Consider the following 20,193-nt stretch of genomic DNA (forward strand, 5'->3'; position numbering starts at 1 on the left):
TAAAGGGAACATATTTTTTGAGCATAAAATGTTAGTATTTAGTAGTAGTCGTAAACCATAAAGACATTGTAGGGCTGATTCTGAGGTGGGAGTAAAGCCAAACAAGCAAGTAGATTTACATCGGGACTAACCATGTTGCACTGCAGGGGGTGCAAATACATTGATGTATTTTGCATGCAGGGTAAATACTGGCTGCAACTGCATGTAGCCCACAAATACTGGGCAGCTTTATATTTCTACTGCAATGTAGATATAAATTTGTACACATCCCTCCTCCAATCCACATCTCTCTGCACATTGTAAATCTTCCCACCTGCATTGCAGCTCGATTTTGCCCAGGTGTACAGTTATTTGCTTTCTTTTTACTTCACTCCATACCTCCCAACTGATTTCAGATGTACAGTCCTGCTTTATGCAAGGCCGCAATGTCCCTGTGGGAGGAGGGGAAGGGGAGGGGGGATGTTGTGGGTACAGTGGCGTAAGTTCGTCACAGTTGCCCGGAGGCAAGATAAATATTGTTGCCCCCCTATTTCCTATATTAAGATAAATATATGTATGTGTGTGTGTGTGTGTGTGTGTGTGTGTGTGAGAGAGTGTGTGTGTGTGTGTGTGTGTGTGTGTGTGTGTGTGTGTGTGTATGTGTGTGTGTATATGGAGTGTTCTGAAAAAAAATTATATAGTGTATTTAATATTTATACATTTCATTGTCTTTTATTTTAAATCACACATTTATTAGCAGTCATACACAGGATTAGAACCCATGACCTGTTACACTAACAGCAGACACTTTACTGATGGAGCTATTTGCTCCTGTAGAGGAAGCATGAGAATTCTAACTATATGAAGTTACGTGTAATTGTCAGAGAAGTATCTTCATATAGTTAAAATTCTCATATTTCCTATACAGGAGCAAACAGCTTCATCAGTAAGGTGCTGCATCCAGTGTAATAGGTTGTGGTTTCTAATCCTGGGTGTGACACTTGTAAAATGTGTATATTCAGTATAATAAAGAGGGTGTGATTTGTAAGGTGCAGGGACCAGTGAGGAAGTCGGTCACTGAAAAGACAGCGACAGCTATCAATTAACTTAATTCAATGGTGTCACAGAATGGGAGGAGAGGTGCCTCTTCAGAGCAGGAGCCCGGCGGCAGATGACTCCGTTGCCTCCCAGAGTTCTGCCTCTGTGTGCGTAAGAACCCATAAAACATCACACCAGGGGGAGAGGTCTATCAGTTAGGAGGCCATGCCCTGTTTTTCATGTACATGCCGAGAAGTCCTGGATAGCAGAATGTTTGGAGGTATGTTACTCCCAGCTCTGATCCAGCCCCTATGTGTTTCAGAAAAGCACAGAACAACTAATCAAACACAACATAAAAACATATATAATGTACAGGATGTAGCATAAATCTGCATAATTAGTGTATCCCTTGTACACATGGTAACAGTCAGTCCTGCAGACCATTGATACAAGTGAATTCTACAGCAGTAATTCAGGCATAAGTGGCTGATTTAGAGTTACTATAGGTGCAAATTCCAGCAGAGCAAACTGTGTTGTAGGGCTGCAAATGCTAGTTCTTGCATGCTGAACACACACACACTCTACAGGGGCGTAGCCAGAAATTTGTGGGCCCCATAGCAAGATTTTGAAGAGCCCCTGTCCTAATGCTTCTAAAGACACCTCATTTCAGCAGTTGTTCATTGTATGCCCCATTATAGTTCCCTAGTTTACTTACTGAACTATAGTTGTGCCTTAGTTAATGTTATACCCCACAGAACGGCCCTTGTTTATTTTATAGACTATAGTATGTCACGGGTGTAGTATGGTATGCCGGCGACCGGGGTCCCGGCGACCAGCATACCGGCGCCGGGAGCCCGACCGCCGGCATACCGACAGTGTGGCGAGCGCAAATGAACCCCTTGCGGGCTCGCTGAGCTCGCCACGCTATTTTATTCTCCCTCCAGGGGGGTCTTGGACCCCCACGAGGGAGAATATACGTCGGTATGCCGGGTGTCGGGATTCCGGCGCCGGTATACTGTGCGCCGGGATCCCGACATTCGGCATACTGAAGACCACCCGTATGTCACATTGTAGGGTTGCCAGTACACATTATGCAATACAGTACCCCTAATTCACATTACTATATAGTGTCTACAGTTCATATTATGCCAAATTAAAGGGCCCCCAGTTCATATCATTCCACACTATGGTACCAATACTTCATATTGTGCCACATTATAGTGCCCCAGTTCATATTACTACATGTAACATTATAATGCCCTCCAGTTCATTTTATACCACAGTAGAATGAGCAGGTCCAGGGGTGTAACTAGATATATTGTAGGACAAAAGGCAAAAGTTTGTAAGGGCCCCTATGTACCACCCAACGGTTGAAAATGTATACGATGCATGTCACTTTGACAAGGAAGGTGGGCCCCTCTCAGCTCTGGGCCCCATAGCAGCTGCACTCCCTGCACCTATGGTAGCTACGCCCTTACAAACACACACAAACTGGCCAGCACTAATTTTACACCGCATTGTTAGCTTGGGCTAAGCCAAGCTTCCTTCTGTAAATAACCTTCCCCTACTGCAGTACAAAATGGTTCTGCAGGTGAAAACTTTGCATCCAGTAGGTAGATTTGCTCCCAAATCTAGTTCAGACCCAAAATTACCATGCATGCATCCATAATAGACAGCTCAGACAGGTTTATAACACCACAAATAAGATGCATTCATACAATTGGCAATTGGCAATCCGACCTAGTCGAACATGGAAGAGTCTGATGAACGGATAATTGCAGTACGTGTAGGTGATGAAGGTTGTCTTCGGCTAGGAAGAGAGAAAAAGAAAGAAAATGTGTTATCAGACAGAGATTTTTCTTAATAGCAAAAAAAATACATCCTAATAATAAGAAAAGTCATTATAAGCAGAGATGCGGAAGTCATTTGCACTGGTTCAAAATTGATTGAATGTGGTCAGTTTGATTCCCCCAAACATAGTTGTGGTGCATTTACAATCAAAATTGGAAACAACCTTAAACAGCGCTCATTTCAGATTTTCACAAACCATAAATGTAACCATACATGGAAGTTAGTCCTCATATACTGGGAAACAGTCCTTAGATGTTCCTCACTGTTCTTGCACACAGACTATAAACGATTCCTTCTCAGTCCCACGCAACTTGATTTCTCGATTTCAATGAAAAAACAGACAGAGGGGAACAAGATTGTAGTGAAATCTAAAGGTGAAAATTTCTTTCCCACTTTTCTCCACCCCCGTGATAAATCAATCAGGGTAGGTCTGTCACCCTATTCTCCTTAAAACAGGAGATAGAAGTATTCTAATCGTTCTTTAAACTTTCTTCAAAAGGGTGTATCTCTCCTTTAGGGGTCCACCACCGTGAAGAATAAGCAGGTATGGTACCAGACCGTACCTTACTTACTAACAATGAGACTGTGTAAATCCTATAAAGGTATCTTTTCACCAAAATTTTCTGGGGAGATGAGATGGTATTAGGCGTACCCGACTTACTATTTTTCAGGAGTAGTCTTCCACATAAAGGTATCTTTATGTCAACTCTCTTCCTTTCTGTGCTCAATTTCTCCCTTTCTATTACCCGGTGATTATTCCAGTCTCAATCAATGAGGATAGTATGAATAAAACTGTATATTTTTTATAGTAACTGTATGTTTTTATAGTTGTGGTGCAACTGACACATCAATCTTATTCAGCTGATGTGTCCTGCCCTCTGGACGGGTGGTCTTCAGAATGCCGAATGTCGGGATCCCGGCGCACATTATACCGGCGCCGGAATCCCGACACCTGGCATACCGACAGCTATTCTCCCTCATGGGGGTCCACGACCCCCCTGGAGGGAGAATAAAATAGTGTGGCGCAGCGTGGCGAGCACAGCAAGCCCGCAAGGGGCTCCTTAGCGCTCGCCACGCTGTCGGTATGCCGGCGGTCGGGCTCCCGGCGCCGGTATGCTGGTCGCCGGGAGCCCGAGCGCCGGCATACCGTACTACACCCCTCTGGACAGTGAATCTCAAACTTCAGTTTGCTGATCAATACCAAAGGTTGTCTTTTGTGGTTCTTAAAGACATTAAAATAAACTACTTTGTTGTCTGTTTGATATTAAATGGTTACATTTTATAATAGTATAGCAAGAAACAGCTCGAACATGTGAAGACAGGCTCAGCATGGTCTAAGTTGTATGCTTTGCTGATTCCACTCACATTTTTAAGTCTACATGAAGTTTGAGTAATTTTTTTGTGGTCTCTTAAACTTTAGAGCTAATTGATTGACCCGGTTTTAGGACCTTAATCGAGCAACTCTTAATACAGGCTGATATCCTGCATTTTGTGGAAATTGTCATACTGGCAAAATCACAACACAAAAACAAAAATAAATGCAGAGTTGGAAGTAGATTACTGAAAAGAAACATGTACGGAAATATAGTGTATTTTTAATATGTGGCCATTTCTGCATGGGAAGTACGGGATCAGTACGAGACCGACAGCCGGGATCCCGGCGGTGAGCGCAGCATGTCCCATCGCGGGCTAGCTGCACTCGCCACACTTTGGGCCTGGTGGCGACCTCCGGGTGGCGACCTCCAGAGTTCTATTACCCTCCGGATCATTGCATGGACCACCACCCAAGAGGGGTAACCAGTCCCGACCGTCGGTATTTCAGCTAGTGTCGGGATTCCGGCATCGGTATCCTGACCGCTGGGATCTCGACAGGCAGTAAAGTGACTGCCTCCCAGAAGAACAGTATATGCGACAAGAGGAGGGCCATAAATGAGGATGGGGGGGAGAGGGCTAGGGGGGCACATGCCTGGGCTCCGTTTATTTGGGGGAGATTTTTTTTATGGTGGTGTTTATGTGTGTGGTGCCGAGAGAGACGGTCACTCCTAATGCCCCCTCCCTCTCAGCCCTAAGGGGCTACCTGCTGCTGGGTCCTGGAGGCAGGGCCAGCAAAATGCAGTAAGCGGGGTATGCAATGCCGGCCTGAGCTCGAGAGGCAAGAGCAGCAGCATGCAGTGGTGCCGAGAGAGGGGGGAGGGGGAACAGGGGGCCCGGGCCAGAGCACACCAGTAGCCATTTTGTTGGGGGGGTATTGTTTTTTTCTTTTATTATAAATGAGTGGATGGGCGGGCAGATGGGTGAGCGGGATAATGTATGTGTGTGTCACCTGGGCATTTGTCCCTTGTCGTGGACATCCTTCACAGTTACTTCCAGCCGCCGCACCGCTGCTGGGATCTTGCGAGATGATGATGTAATCTCGCAAGTCAATCTCTACAGCCGGCTCTGGACTGACTCTTCAGAATCAGCAAGCTCCAGGCGGTGGCAAGGACTGAGAGGGGTAGGCATGCAGCTGGCTGGGCGTGGTCCGTGGGTTTAAGAAGTGGCTCAGCTCAGCTCAGTTGTAAGAATCAGCAGCAGGGCAGGTCATCTCATCAGGAGCTAGCCTGCAACACTGTGAGTTGAGAACTGTGACTGTGAGTGACAGAGACAGCACTGTGGTGCTGCAGGCAGCTGCTAAAAATTTATAAATTGTATATAAATATTCTATAATACATGCATCCATACATACAGTACCATTAGTTTTAGTTATGTATACATATCTATATCTATATATATATTTATTTATATCTATATATATATATATATTTCTACATAGATCTTGTCAGCATCCGGAGTCTTACCTCCGGTTCTGGTTCCTGTTAGCTGGCTGGTGTGGCTGCAGCAGATGGGAGCTGCGGCAGCGAGATCCTCCAGTGCGGCTGCCGGGTGTCTGGAGTCCGGGGTCCGGGTCCTGGGGAGCGGAGCATGACAGCCGGAGGTGTCTGTTATCTCCTAGTCGTGTATGATTGAGATCTTAGTAAAACTGAATTAATCTTTCTTCAGTGTATCGTTCTCGTTCATTGGCCCTCATTCCGAGTTGTTCGCTCGGTAAAAATCTTCGCATCGCAGCGATTTTCCGCTTAATGCGCATGCGCAATGTCCGCACTGCGACTGCGCCAAGTAAATTTGCTATGCAGTTAGGAATTTTACTCACGGCTTTTTCATCGGTCTGGCGATCGTAATGTGATTGACAGGAAATGGGTGTTACTGGGCGGAAACAGGCCGTTTTATGGGCGTGTGTGAAAAAACGCTACCGTTTCCGGAAAAAACGCAGGAGTGGCTGGAGAAACGGGGGAGTGTCTGGGCGAACGCTGGGAGTGTTTGTGACGTCAAACCAGGAACGACAAGCACTGAACTGATCGCAGATGCCGAGTAAGTCTGAAGCTACTCAGAAACTGCTGCGAGGTGTGTAATCGCAATATTGCGAATACATCGTTCGCATTTTTAAGATGCTAAGATTCACTCCCAGTAGGCGGCGGCTTAGCATGAGCAAATCTGCTAAAATCCGCTTGCGAGCGAACAACTCGGAATGAGGGCCATTGTCCTCATTGCCTACCGCTCTTCATCTCTGGGCCTAAGTCTTCAATCCATGAGTAAGAACTACATTCAGCCACCTCGTTTCCTTCCTTTGCCGATAGCTGCTCCCCAACTCAAGCCAAGTGTGGCAGTAAGCACTGGCCACATGGATCCGACAAGTGATCAGGCTTCTGGGGGTGACGCAGCCTCAGACATCCTGTCACGTTTAAATAAACAGGAAGCTACGCAAACTTAAATCGTGCAGTTTATGCAGTCATATCCGTACCTCAAGTGCCAGCTTCCGTTCCTGCTTCTCCAGTTCTAACAGCTCCTTTGCCAGTTCCACTTCCACGGTTGCAATTACCTTCACCTAATAAGTTTGATGGTACTCCAAAGCAATGCCGTGGATTCCTCAACCAATGTGAGATTCAGTTTGAGTAACAGTCGGTGAATATCCCAACCACCTGGACCAGGATAGCTTATATTATATCTCTGCTGACTGGTCAGGCGTTGGAATGGGCATCTTCTCTGTGGGAGAAAGTGGATCCCAATCTTTCAAATTACTCCGAATTTGTATCAACTTTCCGAAAGATTTTTGATGAACCGGGCAGGACTTCTTCAGCTTCTTTGGAGATTCTGCGTTTGCGACAGGGAATTCGAACCGTCGGTCAATACGTTATCCAGTTTTATACCCTCTCTGCCGAACCTGGTTGGAATGAAGAGGCTCTCATAGCAGCTTTCTGGAATGGTCTTTCACACAAGATTAAGGACGATCTAGCAACCATAGACATTCCAGACAAGTTGAACAAACTAATCTCTCTATGCAACAAGTTGGATCTGAGGTACAGATGTAGCCACCTTTATCTTGACCGATTCCTCACCTAGACGGACGTTTAGTCACGCTAAGGCGATAGCTTAGCTTGCTGAGTTTAATCACAGGCAGGCGCGTTGAGGCGATTCTAGATACTCAGCATGCATTACACATCTCCACCACTGGGTGGCTGATGCTCCACTAATCCAGTACTTTCGATCGTATGGCGGCGGATTGATCTACAGCTCTGGCAAATGGTCAGTGACGACTGTAATGTTAATAGATGGTGACCAATGGTCAGACGGTGAGAGTTCTCAATATAAATAAATAGTTTATACAGACACAAACGAACATGTTAAAACACTTGTGTATGCAGACGCAAGATTGTGTATGGAGACGCAAGTAATTGTGTAAAAGGAAGTATGTACAATGCATAAACACCGTGCTTTTGAAATACATGTACAGTATGAGCGTCAGAGTTCCCGTGACATTCACTTTATTATAATTTTTTTTCTTTGTTATACATTCAATGGAAGGGTGCACACAGGTTTCACATAAATCTTGTCTTGTAACCTGATCGGAACTCCCTACCTGTCTACTGCATGAACTGTGCAGGCTCCCAGGGGGGAAGGGGAAAGTGGGATGGGGGTAGGGCAAGGCAGTGGAAAATACTGTGTTCAAAGAACGGGCCAATGCTGAAGGAGCGTCAGAATCCCCTAGCTAAAATACACAGGGTCGATAGGGATAAGCGAGGTCTATGCACATAACAATACACCAGACCCCATCGCGTCACAAGGTGACAAAATGTCCGGGGCACATGAACCCCCGTTTTGTAGAATTATGTGCATAGACCTCGCTTAACCCTATCGCCCCTGTGTATTTTAGCTAGGGGATTCCGACGCTCCATAGCTGAGTGCTGACACAAGGTGGATGTTCATGTGCCTTGGACATTTTGTCACTTTGTGATGCGATGGGGTCTGGGGTAATGTTAAATGCATAGACCTCGCTTATCCCTATCGACCCTGTGTATTTTAGCTAGGGGATTCTGACGCTCCTTCGGCATTGCCCCGTGGCCTACAAAATCTGTGCTGTTACTTGCTCCATAGCCGAGGGCCTCCATGGGGCAAGGAGTCACAGGCGGTAGCCATTTCAATTGAGTCTGCCCTGCTACAGAATTGTATGTGTACCGTATGGTGCATAGAACCTTAACAGTACAAGCGCTCCTGCAGCTTTGCCTTGGTTTATGTGAATAACTCCTTCCCTGTCTACTGCATGACCTGTGCAGGATCCCAGGGGGGAAGGGCGATGGGCTAGCGGCAGGCAGTGGAAAATACCGTGCTTTTGAAATGCAAGTACTGTATGAGTCCGAGTCCCCAGTATGTTCTTCTAGTGTACTAATTAGCACGAACAGCTTGTAACGTACAGTGGCAATTTTAATCTTTCTATGTATAATGGAGAGATAAAAGCTCTTCCCTAAGTTCCTAGATGCCAAATCACCGCCCTTAGTATCTCTGTACAGTATGTTCTACTAGTGTACTAATTAGCACAAACAGCTTTTAACTGAATGCCAAAGCACCGTACTTAGTATCTCTGTACAGTATGTTCTATTAGGGTACTAATTAGCACGAACAGCTTGTAACGTACAGCGGCAAGTTTAATCTTTCTATGTATAATGGAGAGAGATAAAAGCTCCTCAGTAAGTTCCTGGATGCCAAATCACTGTACTTAGTATCTCTGTACAGTATGTTCTATTAGGGTACTAATTAGCTGTTTGTGCTCATTAGTACCCTAATAGAAAATACTATACAGAGATACTAAGGACGGTGATTTGGCAACCAGGAACTTAGGGAGAAGCTTTTATCTCTCTATATTATACATAGAAAGATTAAACTTGCCACTGTACGTTACAAGCTGTTCGTGCTAATTAGTACGCTAGTAGAAAATACTGTACAGAGACATTAAGTACAGTGATTTGGCATCCAGGAACTGTTGCACATGTCTTGTAACCTGATCGGAATTCCCTCCCTGTCTACTGCATGTACTTTGCAGGCTCCCAGGGGGGAAGGGGAAAGTGGGATGGGGGTAGGGCGAGGCAGTGGAAAATACCGTGTTCAAAGAAAAGGCATAATCAAAACCATGGGGAACTTTACGGTGTATCGTTATGTGCATAGACCTCGCTTATCCCTATCACCCCTGTGTATTTTAGCTAGGGGATTCTGACACTCCTTCAGCATTACCCCGTAGCCTGCAAAACCTATGCCATTGCTCGCTCCATAGCTGAGTTCTGCCACAAGGCAGGGGTTCACGTGCCTCGGACATTTTGTCACTTTGCGATGCGATGGGGTCCGGTGTATCGTTATGTGCATAGACCTCGCTTATCCTATCTCCCCTGTGTATTTTAGCTAGGGGATTCTAACGCTCCTTCAGCATTGCCCCGTAGCCTGCAAAATCTGTGCTGTTACTTGCTCCATAGCCAAGTGCCTCCATGGAGCTAGGAGTCACAGGCGGTAGCCATTTCAATTGAGTCTGCCCTGCTATAGAATTGTATGTGTACCGTACGGTGCATAGAACCTTGACAGTAGAAACTCTCCTGCAGCTTTGCACTGCTTTATGTAAAACTTGTGTTTTGTCAGTTTGCTATGCGATCGAGCCCGGTGTAACGTAATGTGCATAGACCTCGCTTATCTCTATCTCCCCTGTGTATTTTGGCTAGGGGATTGTGACGCTCCTTCAGCATTTCCCTGTAGCATGCAAAACTTATGCCATCTCTCACTCCATATCCGAGCGCTGCCTGCCACGTGGTGGGGGTTCAGGGGCGGCGGCCATTTTGCCAGTGTGCTGTGCGATTGAGTTCGGTGTACCGTAATGTGCATAGACCTCGCTTATTCCTATCGCCCCTGTGTATTTTAGCTAGGGGATTGTGACGCTCCTTCAGCATTGCCTCATAGCCTGCAAAATCTGGACTGTTACTTGTTCCGTAGCCTAGGGCCTCTGTGGGGCAAGGAGTCATAGGTGGTAGCCATTTCTATTGAGTCTGCCCTGCTACAGAATTGTATGTGTACTGTACGGTGCATAGAACCTTAACAGTAGAACCGCTCCTGCAGTCTTGCCCTGGTTAATGTGAATAAAAAAATAATAAAGTGTCTGGAAAAAACTAACATGCATTCGTAATTTAGAAATCGAATTCGGGACTATGAGTATAGGAAGCGGAACACTTCACCACTTCGCCGCAGACAGATGAATAAATCCATTGGTTTTGATTATGCTGTAATGGCTATGGGATTAGGACGCTAACATACTGTACAAAATTCCTAATCTCGAGGCAATAGTGAACATCTAACACGTCCATTTGCGACAGTGTACACTACTGGTTTTATGTTGTTTTGTCTGCGGGACTTGGACGCTCACATATTCATAAAGTACTGTAGATGGATCATATACTGTATGCTGTACTATTTGTGTCTGTACCGTATATACTGTATTAAATAATGCAGCATAATGAGTATTTACTGTATTAAATAATGCAGCGTAATGAGTATTTACTGTATGCAGTGTAATGAGACGCTTAGTAAAGTAGTCCTTATTATATATTTCAGTATTGTATTTTACGGGAGACCACACGCATGCGCAGTGGTGATTGTAAAAGTCGACATCTGGTGGATGATCGCAGGTATTACACGTAAAGGTAACGCCAAACGCTCTGTCTGCCTCCATGCGATTAGGTACGCCTCTCTGTGACTAGGCGCGCCTCCCTACGCCCCGGTACGCTGCGTATGCTCGATCGGGACAAACGCCTCAGCCAGTCAAGATAAAGGTGGCTACATCTGTATAGAGAACGTTGCTTGGAGAGATCAAAGTCGGACCGTCCGAGACCTCGGGTTGTCTCTTCCTAGACCATCTTCTCCATCCACAGAGAAACCCATGCCGGTTAGCCGGTCCTGCCTCACTGATGAAGAACGACAGAGGCGGAAACCTCTGTATGTATTGCGGAGCAGCTGATCACTTTGTTAAGTCCTGCAGTCATCGGCCGCGAAATTCACGCTCCTAACTTACGCAGGAGAGGTTAAATTAGGAATCTCCTCGGAATTACCTTTCAGGAAAGAATCTGTGGTTACCATTTGTCTAGAGCTCTCCTCCTCTTCTGTTTTTGTTTCTGCACAACTCGACTCTGGAGCAGCTGAGAGTTTTATCACCTTGGCACTAGTCAAGCGAACCGGAATTCAGACGGTGAAGTTGGATCGTCCTATTTCAATCACTGCCGTTGATGGAAGTTACATCCCCGAAGGAACCATTACTCACCGCACTGTTACTCTCAAATTAAAGATTGGAGCTCTTCATTCAGAAAACATCTCTTTCCTAGTCATTCCTAAAGTCTCTCAAGAATTAATTCTCTGATTCCCTTGGCTACAAAGACATAATCTGTGCTCGCTTGGGGTGAATCTTGCTTCCATAAGTGCTTGGTGTCTGTGAAACCTCTTTGCAATTTGAATCCTTCTGAACTCCCGGTAGTCTATCAGGACTTTCAAGATGTCTTTAGCAAACAGGGAGCAGACACTTTGCCTCCTCATCGTAGTTGGGACTGTCCCATTGATTTGATACCTGACAAGACTCCTCCAAGAGGTCGAATATACCCTTTTTTCCTTCCAGAGACCTAGGCCTTGTCAGACTACATTTCAGAAAATCTCAGTAAGGATTTTATTTGCCCCTCTTCCTCCCCGGCCGGGGCAGGTTTTTTTTTTCGTGAAAAAGAAAAACGGGGGTTTGCGGCCATGCATAGACTACCGGGGGTTTGAATGAGATCACTGTGAAGAACAGATATCATCTGCCCGTAATTCCTGAGTTATTCGATCGAGTGAAAGGGGCCACTGTTTTCACTAAGTTGGACCTTCGAGGGGCTTATAACCTGATACGTATTAGTTCTGGAGACGAATGGAAGACCGCTTTTAACACCCGGGACAGGCATTACGAGTATCTAGTGTTGCCCTTCGGTCTCTGCAATGCTCCAGCAGTCTTCCAGAACTTTGTGAATGAGATATTCAGAGATCTTCTTTACAGTTGTCTAGTAGTATACATAGACGATATTTTCATTTTTTCTAAAGATTTGAAGGTCCATCGTGAGCAAGTTAAAGAGGTCTTAAACCATCTTAGGAAGAATCATCTGTTTTTGCAAGTTAGAAAAGTGCACCTTTGTTCCTACCAAAAAGTTTGCTTCAAGTTGAATCCTGTTTCTTACAAGGGGAAACTGCCTCCCTATTTGAAAATTACAAATGCCTTTCACATTTCTCTGCTAAAGCCTCTTGTACTAAATCGTTTTCGGGCAGCATTCCCTAAACCTCCCAAGGTTTAAGTCGCTCAAAATGAGGAATTCGAGGTTCATAAGATTATTGACTCCCGCAAGAGGTATGGTCGTCTCCAGTATCTCATAGATTGGTGAGGATATGGTCCGGAGGAAAGATCTTGGGTGGCTGCAGAGGATGTTCATGCTCCAAGACTGATTCGTGCATTTCATGCCAAGAATCCCACTAAGCAATGTGGGTGTTTGAAGAACACCCTAAAAAGGGGGGATGCTGTCAGCATCCGGAGTCTTACCTCCAGTTTTTGGTCCCTGCAACCTTCCTGTTATCTGGCTGGTATATGGCTGCGGTGGATAGGAGCTGTGGCAGCGAGGTCCTCCGGTGCGGCTGCCAGGTGTCTGGAGGCCGGGGTCCGGGTCCTGGAGAGTGGAGCATGGCAACCGGAGGTGTCTGTTTCCAAGTGTTCTGTTGCTGGAGTGCAGCGTCTGGGAGGTTGAGGCCTGAGGTAGTGGCTGTGTGCTGGTTCCACATGTGTCCCCTGGTATCCTGGTTCTGTCATGGACGCCCGATGGTCAGTTCTGTTATTGCAGTCCTTTGCTTCCAGTCCACCTGCTCTTGCGGTTTAACCGCAGGGTCCTTTGGTAGAGGTTCTCCGTTTGCTGACAGTGCTCACAGCAATCCTCTCTTCACATCGTTCTTCAGGTTGTCTCTTCATTCGGTGTTCTTCAGTATCGTTTACAAATCACAAGTCATCTCTCCATTCAGTGTTCTTCAGCATCATTTACAAATCACAGGTCATCTCTTCATTCAATGTTCTTCAGCATCGTTTACAAATCACAAGTCATCTCTTCATTCAATGTTCTTCAGCATCGTTTACAAATCACAAGTCATCTCATTCAATGTTCTTCAGCATTGTTAACAAATCACAAGTCATCTCTTCATTCAGTGTTTTTCAGCATCGTTTACAAATCACAAGTCATCTCTTCATTCAGTGTTTTTCAGCATCGTTTACAAATCACAAGTCATCTCTCCATTCAGTGTTCTTCAGCATCGTTTACAAATCACAAGTCATCTCTTCATTTAGTGTTCTTCAGCATCGTTTACAAATCACAAACATTTTGTTTTTCAGAATTCACTCAGACTTATCTCCTAGTCGTTGTGTATGATTGAGGTCTCGGTAAAGATGAATTAATCTTTCTTCAGTGTATCGTTCTCGTTCATTGTCCTCATTGCCTACCCCTCTACATCTCCGGGCCTAAGTCTTCAATCCATGAGTAAGAACTACATTCAGCCACCTTGTTTCCTTCCTTTGTCGATAGCTGCTCCCTCAGTCAATTATCAGTCGACAGATCCCCAACTCAAGCCAAGCCTGACAGATCTATATGTATATTTGTATATAGATATACTGTATATATATTTATGTATACAGTGCTTAAAGTGGTCCTATTGAGGCGGTGGAGCTCACCCCCCCTCAACACCTATGTAATAAAGGGATTGCGCTTGTCGCAAAAAGAAAGGGACGTGGTCACGCAATAGTATCCCCAATTCATATTATGGCGCACAGTAACACAATCTTATTCACATTACACCACTTATTCATGTTATGAAACACATTAGTTTCCCCTATACACAAAGCTCACAGTAGTAGCACCCCTAATACACATAATGCCCAGAGTAGTGCCCCTTATACAGTGCCCACAGTGGTAGTGCCCCTTATGCAGTGCCACCAGTCAGTGGCGGAACTAGCAAGCGGTGGGCCCATGTGCGACAAAATGCTTTGGGCCCCCCCCTCCCCCCATCCCATCCAAGTCCACCCCCTCACCCCTTGAGAGGATCTGTGAGGGGGACCTGCTCAGGGCCAGAGAAATGGATACCTAGCAACAGTGCCGTAACTAGACATTTTAGCACTGTCTGCAAGAAACGGCATCGGAGCCCCACCCCTGCATGCAAAACAGGGGCAGTGCGCGCCGTAGGCGCGCGCAAAAATACATAGTGGCGTGGCTTCGCTGGGAAGGGGTGTGGCCACAAAATAATACCAATTCCTAAAACGGTGCACAGTAGTCTCCATTCTTCAAATTGCGCCGCACAGTAGTACCACTACACCAGGTAGAGACCCTTTTACACCTTACAGCGAACAGATTCCTCTTTTGACACATTACGGCAGACAGCGTCCCCTTTTTACACATTACGGCAGACAGCGTCCCCCTTTTTATACATTACGGCAGACAGCGTCCCCTTTTTACACATAACGGCAGACAGCGTGCCCTTGTTACACATAGCGGCAGACAGCGTGCACTTTTTACACATTACGGCAGACAGCGTACACTTTTTACACATAACGGCAGACAGCGTGGCCTTGTTAAACATAGCGGCAGACAGCGTACACTTTTTACACATAACGGCAGACAGCGTCCCCCTTTTTACACATTACGGCAGACAGCGTCCCCTTTTTACACATTACGGCAGACAGCGTACACTTTTTACACATAACGGGAGACAACGTACACTTTTTACACATAGCGGCAGACAGCGTGCCCTTGTTACACATTACGGCAGACAGCGTGCCCTTGTTACACATTACGGCAGACAGCGTGCCCTTGTTACACATTACGGCAGGCAGATTCCCCCTTTTTACACGTTGCGGCAGGCAGTCCTCCGTTTTTACACATTGCGGCAGGCAGATTCCCCATTTTTAGACATTACGGCAGGCAGATTCTCCCTTTTTACACATAGCGGCAGGCAGATTCTCCATTTTTACACATTGCGGCAGGCAGATTCCCCATTTTTACACATTGCGGCAGGCAGTCCCCCCTTTTTACACATTGCGGCAGGCAGATTCCCCATTTTCACACATTACGGCAGGCAGATTCTCCCTTTTTACACATAGCGGCAGGCAGATTCTCCATTTTTACACATTGCGGCAGGCAGATTCCCCATTTTTACACATTGCGGCAGGCAGTCCCCCCTTGTTACAACATTGCGGCAGGCAGTCCCCCCTTTTTACACATTGCGGCAGGCAGTCCCCCATTTTTACACATAGCGGCAGGCAGTCCACCCTTTTTACACATTGCGGTAGGCAGTCCCCCATTTTTACACATAGCGGCAGGCAGTCCCAACAAATAAAGAAAGAGACAGAAAGAAAGAAAGAAAGAAAGAAAGAAAGAAAGAAAGAAAGAAAGAAAGAAAGAAAGAAAGAAAGAAAGTAGAATCATACTTACCCTCTCCGCTGGCTCAGGCTCCTCGTGCAGCTTGACGATTCCCGGGCAGTAGACGAGGTGGAGGAGGGAGCCGCAGCAGCGCTGTGTTATTGGTGGAGGCGCTGCTGCTGCTGCCCCCCTGCTTCACTATAGGCTGTTCTCGGAAGACAGCCTATAGTGAAGCAGAGGGGCAGCAGCAGCAGCGCCTCCACCAGTAACAAAGCGCTGCTGCGGCTCCCTCCTTCACCTCCGTCCTCCTCCTTCCCCCGTCCGTGCCGCTGCTCTTCTCCTCTGTGGGCGGCTGTGCGCTGCGGGCAGCGGTTGCCCGCAGCGCACAGCGGCATGTAATGAGTCAGTTTGACTCATTACATGCTTGGGCCCCTGGACAGAGGCGGGCCCCAGTGCAACGCACTGCTTGCCCTGCCGGTAGTTCCGCCTCTGCCACCAGTAGTAGGGCCCTTATGTCCCCAGGAGTGATGCCCTTTATGAAGTGCCCCTTTTACAATGCCCTCATTAGTATCTCCCCGTCTGACTCTCCACCTCTCTACGAAACTTGAAACGGACTCTCAAGACCCACTTCTTCGCCAAACCCAGCCAACTCTCCTCCTAACCCTCTTGTCTATGCTCACTGTCTACCTCTTCTGTGTCACTTCGGTCTGTTAGCAACTCACCTTTTAGATTGTAAGCTCGCAAGAGCAGGGACTTCTTTCCTCATGTGCCTTTCCTTTTCTTACTTACACAATCTTATACTCCTTACTCCCTTTGATGGCACCTAACACCGGGTTTTCTATACCTGTCCTATATTGTCTTGTACTGTAAGTGCTGTTTTCTTGTTTGCTCATTTGATTATGTACTGTGTAATGGGCGCTGCGGATCCCTTGTGGAGCCATATACTGTAAATAAAGGATAATAATAATAATAATAGTAGTACCCCCAGTAGTAATGCCCACAGTGGTAATGCCCCTGGGTAGTAATGACCCTGTGTAGTATTTCCCTGTAATAATGCCCCCTGTAGTATTGCCCCTGTGTAGTAGTGCCCCAGTAGTAATGCCCCCAGTAGTATTGCCCCTTGTGGTAATGCCCCCGTGTAGTATTTCATCCGTCACGCCTGCGCACTGCAGTGCATATGCATACATAGTTTGGATCTGATCGCCCGCTGTGCGTAAACGCACAGCAGTGATCAGATCTGAATGATCCCCATGGATATTCATGTCACTGGAATGATGGGCATGTCTCTCCCAGCAGCATTCGGCATTAATGCTGATGTGAGCTGGGTGAGGACAGACAGGCCCCCTAAACTTCCGGGCCCCATAGCAACGGCACCCTCTGCCCCCACTATAGTTACACCTCTGGGGAGAACATACAATCTCTGCACATACAGGTACCTGATCTGGAATCAAACTCATGACTCCTGTTAGGAGCCTCTGTGCTATACACTTTGGGTACGTCTGTGTGTATTTTATTAGAACAGCTGCCTCTCGGGATTCATAGACAATCACCATCAGAGGGACTGGGATTTTCTCTATCACTGCATAAATGCAGCAATTATGTATCATGGCATCTTTACAAGGTGCTCTGAATTAATTACATTTTTATTACATTATAAAAGCGTTAACTTGACAAGTTGTTCCAATTCTTAAACATGACCTCAAACTATGCTCTTTCATAACAGTGGAAAACATTACAAATATTACTTGCCACCATGTCAGTCCCCATCTGAAAATAAAAATCCAGTATTATTTTTGTTATTATTGGTTAACTGTTCTTGAGATAAAGAGATAAAAAACAGCCAACCCCATTTATACGTATAAACACGGTAATGGATCATAAAAAGTTCTGCCCAGAAGTAAATACTTTTAAAATTTAAGAGTTCCCGTAAGTATTACATAGTTAACAAACATGTAGTGTAACACAAATTAGCATTTTAAAACAGAAATACCAATGTACTCTCATCTGCCTACAAAATTGAAGAGCTCATCTGTTACCTGAAATGAGCTGTAGAGGGAGCTCTTACTTCAGAACTCAATTCAGAAGTGACTGTTGGGTCACCTCAAGCTACATACTAAGTGAAAGCATCTCCCCACTGCTGCTGCTATAGCTCTGAATAAATATATGACTCAGCCCGATTATATGTTTAGTCTGAAGCCAAGAGACAGTCTCTAGAGGACAGGGGATGGAGAGGAGGGTGAAAAGGGGGGAGAACACTGAAAAATGGTGTTGCCCCTAATTTTCTTCACAGGAATAATCACATACTTGTTAGAGCTTGTACACACATGCATTAAAATACAACGCTAGTTACAAATGTAGGCGAACCTTACACTTTGGCCTCGATTGTAACAGAGTACAAGTGCGTTCTGAAAGCCTTATTTTATGGACTCAAGTCAGAATCAAAGTGCATTTACTTAACATCAAGAACTCTAAATGAATTGCCATCAGAATCAAAGCACATTTAATTAATCTCAAGAACGCAAAATTAATGAACAAAGGGGGTCATTCCGAGTTGATCGCTCGCTAGCTGTTTTTAGCAGCCGTGCGAACGCATAGTCGCCGCCCACAGGGGAGTGTATTTTAGCTGTGCAAATGTGCGAACGCTTGTGCAGCCGAGCAGTACAAAAACAGTTTGTGCAGTTTCTGAGTAGGTCTGAACTTACTCAGCCGTAGCGATTACTTCAGCCTGTCCAGTCCCGGAAATTGACATCAGACACCCGCCCTGCAAACGCTTGGACACGCCTGCGTTTTTCCAAACACACCCATAAACGCCTTCTTCCTGTCAATCTCCTTGCGATCGGCTGTGCGAATGGATTCTTCGTACAATCCATCACCCAGCAACGATCCGCTTTGTACCCGTGCAATGCGCCTGCGCAGTAGTGACCTGATCGCTGCGTTGCGAAAAACGGCAGCGTGCGATCAGGTCGGACTGACCCCCAAAGTCCTTTGTAGATTTTTTTTTGCTATTTGCACAATTGTTGGTTATATGGCTTTGTAATATATTACCTTATCCCCCAGCAGCCAGAATATGGGACTATAGAAATTGGTGTGCTTGCAGGTAGGCATGTAGTACAATACCTGTTCCTAAATGCATCTCATAGTCTAGAATACGGACACTATTCAGAACTATGTAGCGTTCTGTACTTCGAGAATTGTGGTGCTCTTTGTTACCTGTACTCTATTTGTTATTTATTTACTGTAATGTTAAGTTTTGACTCCATGCACTGGCCTTTGTACAGTGCTGCGAAACACTTGTGGCGCCTTATAAATAAAATGTAATAATAATAATAATAATAATAATAATAACAACTCTCTCATAGTTCTTTTGAACATTTCACAACCTTACCTGTGAATGAACAATATAATAGAACAGTAGTTTTGAACAAGGAGCACTATAGGTAACTTATGCATCATCTTATTTGTTGAGAAGAAAGCTATACACCGCAAACTAAAAGCAATAAAATGTATAAAATGTAAAGAATGCAAATGTATAACTTGATCTATATGCATGCTTTGCTTTAATCATATTCTATGGATAAAGGGGATCAGTATGAGATGCCGGCACGTGAAATACCGACGCCGGGCGGGATCCCGATTGTGAAGATGCCGACAGTGGTGAGGAAGGGGTGTTCTCTCCTCTCCCCAACCCCCTTACCCTAACCCTCCTTACAAGCAGCCTAACCCTAACTGCCCCCCTTGGTGCCTAACCCTAACCACCCCCAGAGGTGCCTAAACCTAACCCTGTGTCCCTGCTGCCTAACCCTAACCATACCCCCCCCCCCCCCCCCCACCGGGCAGCCTCAGCCTAACCCTCTGTGGGGGGTGCCTAACCCCTCCCCCCCGCTGCTTAACCCTAACCCCCAGGGACGCAGCCTAACCCTAACCCTCCCCCTGCAGCCTAAATCTATCCCTCCCCCCTGCAGCTTACCTGTGGTGGTCTACGGTCTGTCCTCGTTCGGGATACCCATACCCATTGGTGCAGCCATGTCCGGTGTCAGCATACAGAATAGGGTCAGTATTCTGATTGCCGGGATACGGACAGCCGGGATTCTGACTGCTTCCCAGATAAAGACTATGCAGAGATATATTATAGTCTCAGCTCCTAACTATCACTTTACAGACTGTTTAAAAAATGACAGGAGCTGATTGCATACCTCCCAACTGTCCCGTTTTTTTGGGACTGTCGCACCCGCGGGCCGCAGTCTCCCGCGGTGTTTGGGGGGCAGTTGGAGGCTATTGACACTTGCTGCTCTGCTTAGTGCAGAGCAGTGGTAAATAGACGCTGTGCACATACCACAGAGTTTATTCATGGGAGATAGAGGGACTGGGTGCTAATAGAGCGCTGGGCATGCCCCCATAGTGAAGGAATACGGCTCGTGATTGCGGCATTGCTGCAAAACCACGCCCATTTTTGATGAAGCCACATACCCTTTTTGGAAGAATTCCCGACCCCTGCATTCACAATGTTGGGAGGTATGTGATT

General features: G+C 46.1%; 1 protein-coding gene across 1 annotated transcript in view; it reads right to left on the reverse strand.

Moving 5' to 3' along the window:
• Positions 1-959: 959 nt before the first annotated feature.
• DNM3 (dynamin 3) overlaps positions 960-20,193 on the reverse strand; it is a 952,228-nt gene continuing 932,994 nt past the window's right edge. Inside the window, exon 20 of the mRNA XM_063939984.1 lies at positions 960-2,827. Within this exon, the coding sequence (XP_063796054.1) occupies positions 2,758-2,827 (70 nt within the window). The 3' untranslated portion in view covers positions 960-2,757. The remainder of the gene's footprint in view (positions 2,828-20,193) is intronic.

Source organism: Pseudophryne corroboree, chromosome 9 (genome assembly GCF_028390025.1).
Source record: "Pseudophryne corroboree isolate aPseCor3 chromosome 9, aPseCor3.hap2, whole genome shotgun sequence".
Taxonomy (NCBI): Eukaryota; Metazoa; Chordata; class Amphibia; order Anura; family Myobatrachidae; genus Pseudophryne; species Pseudophryne corroboree.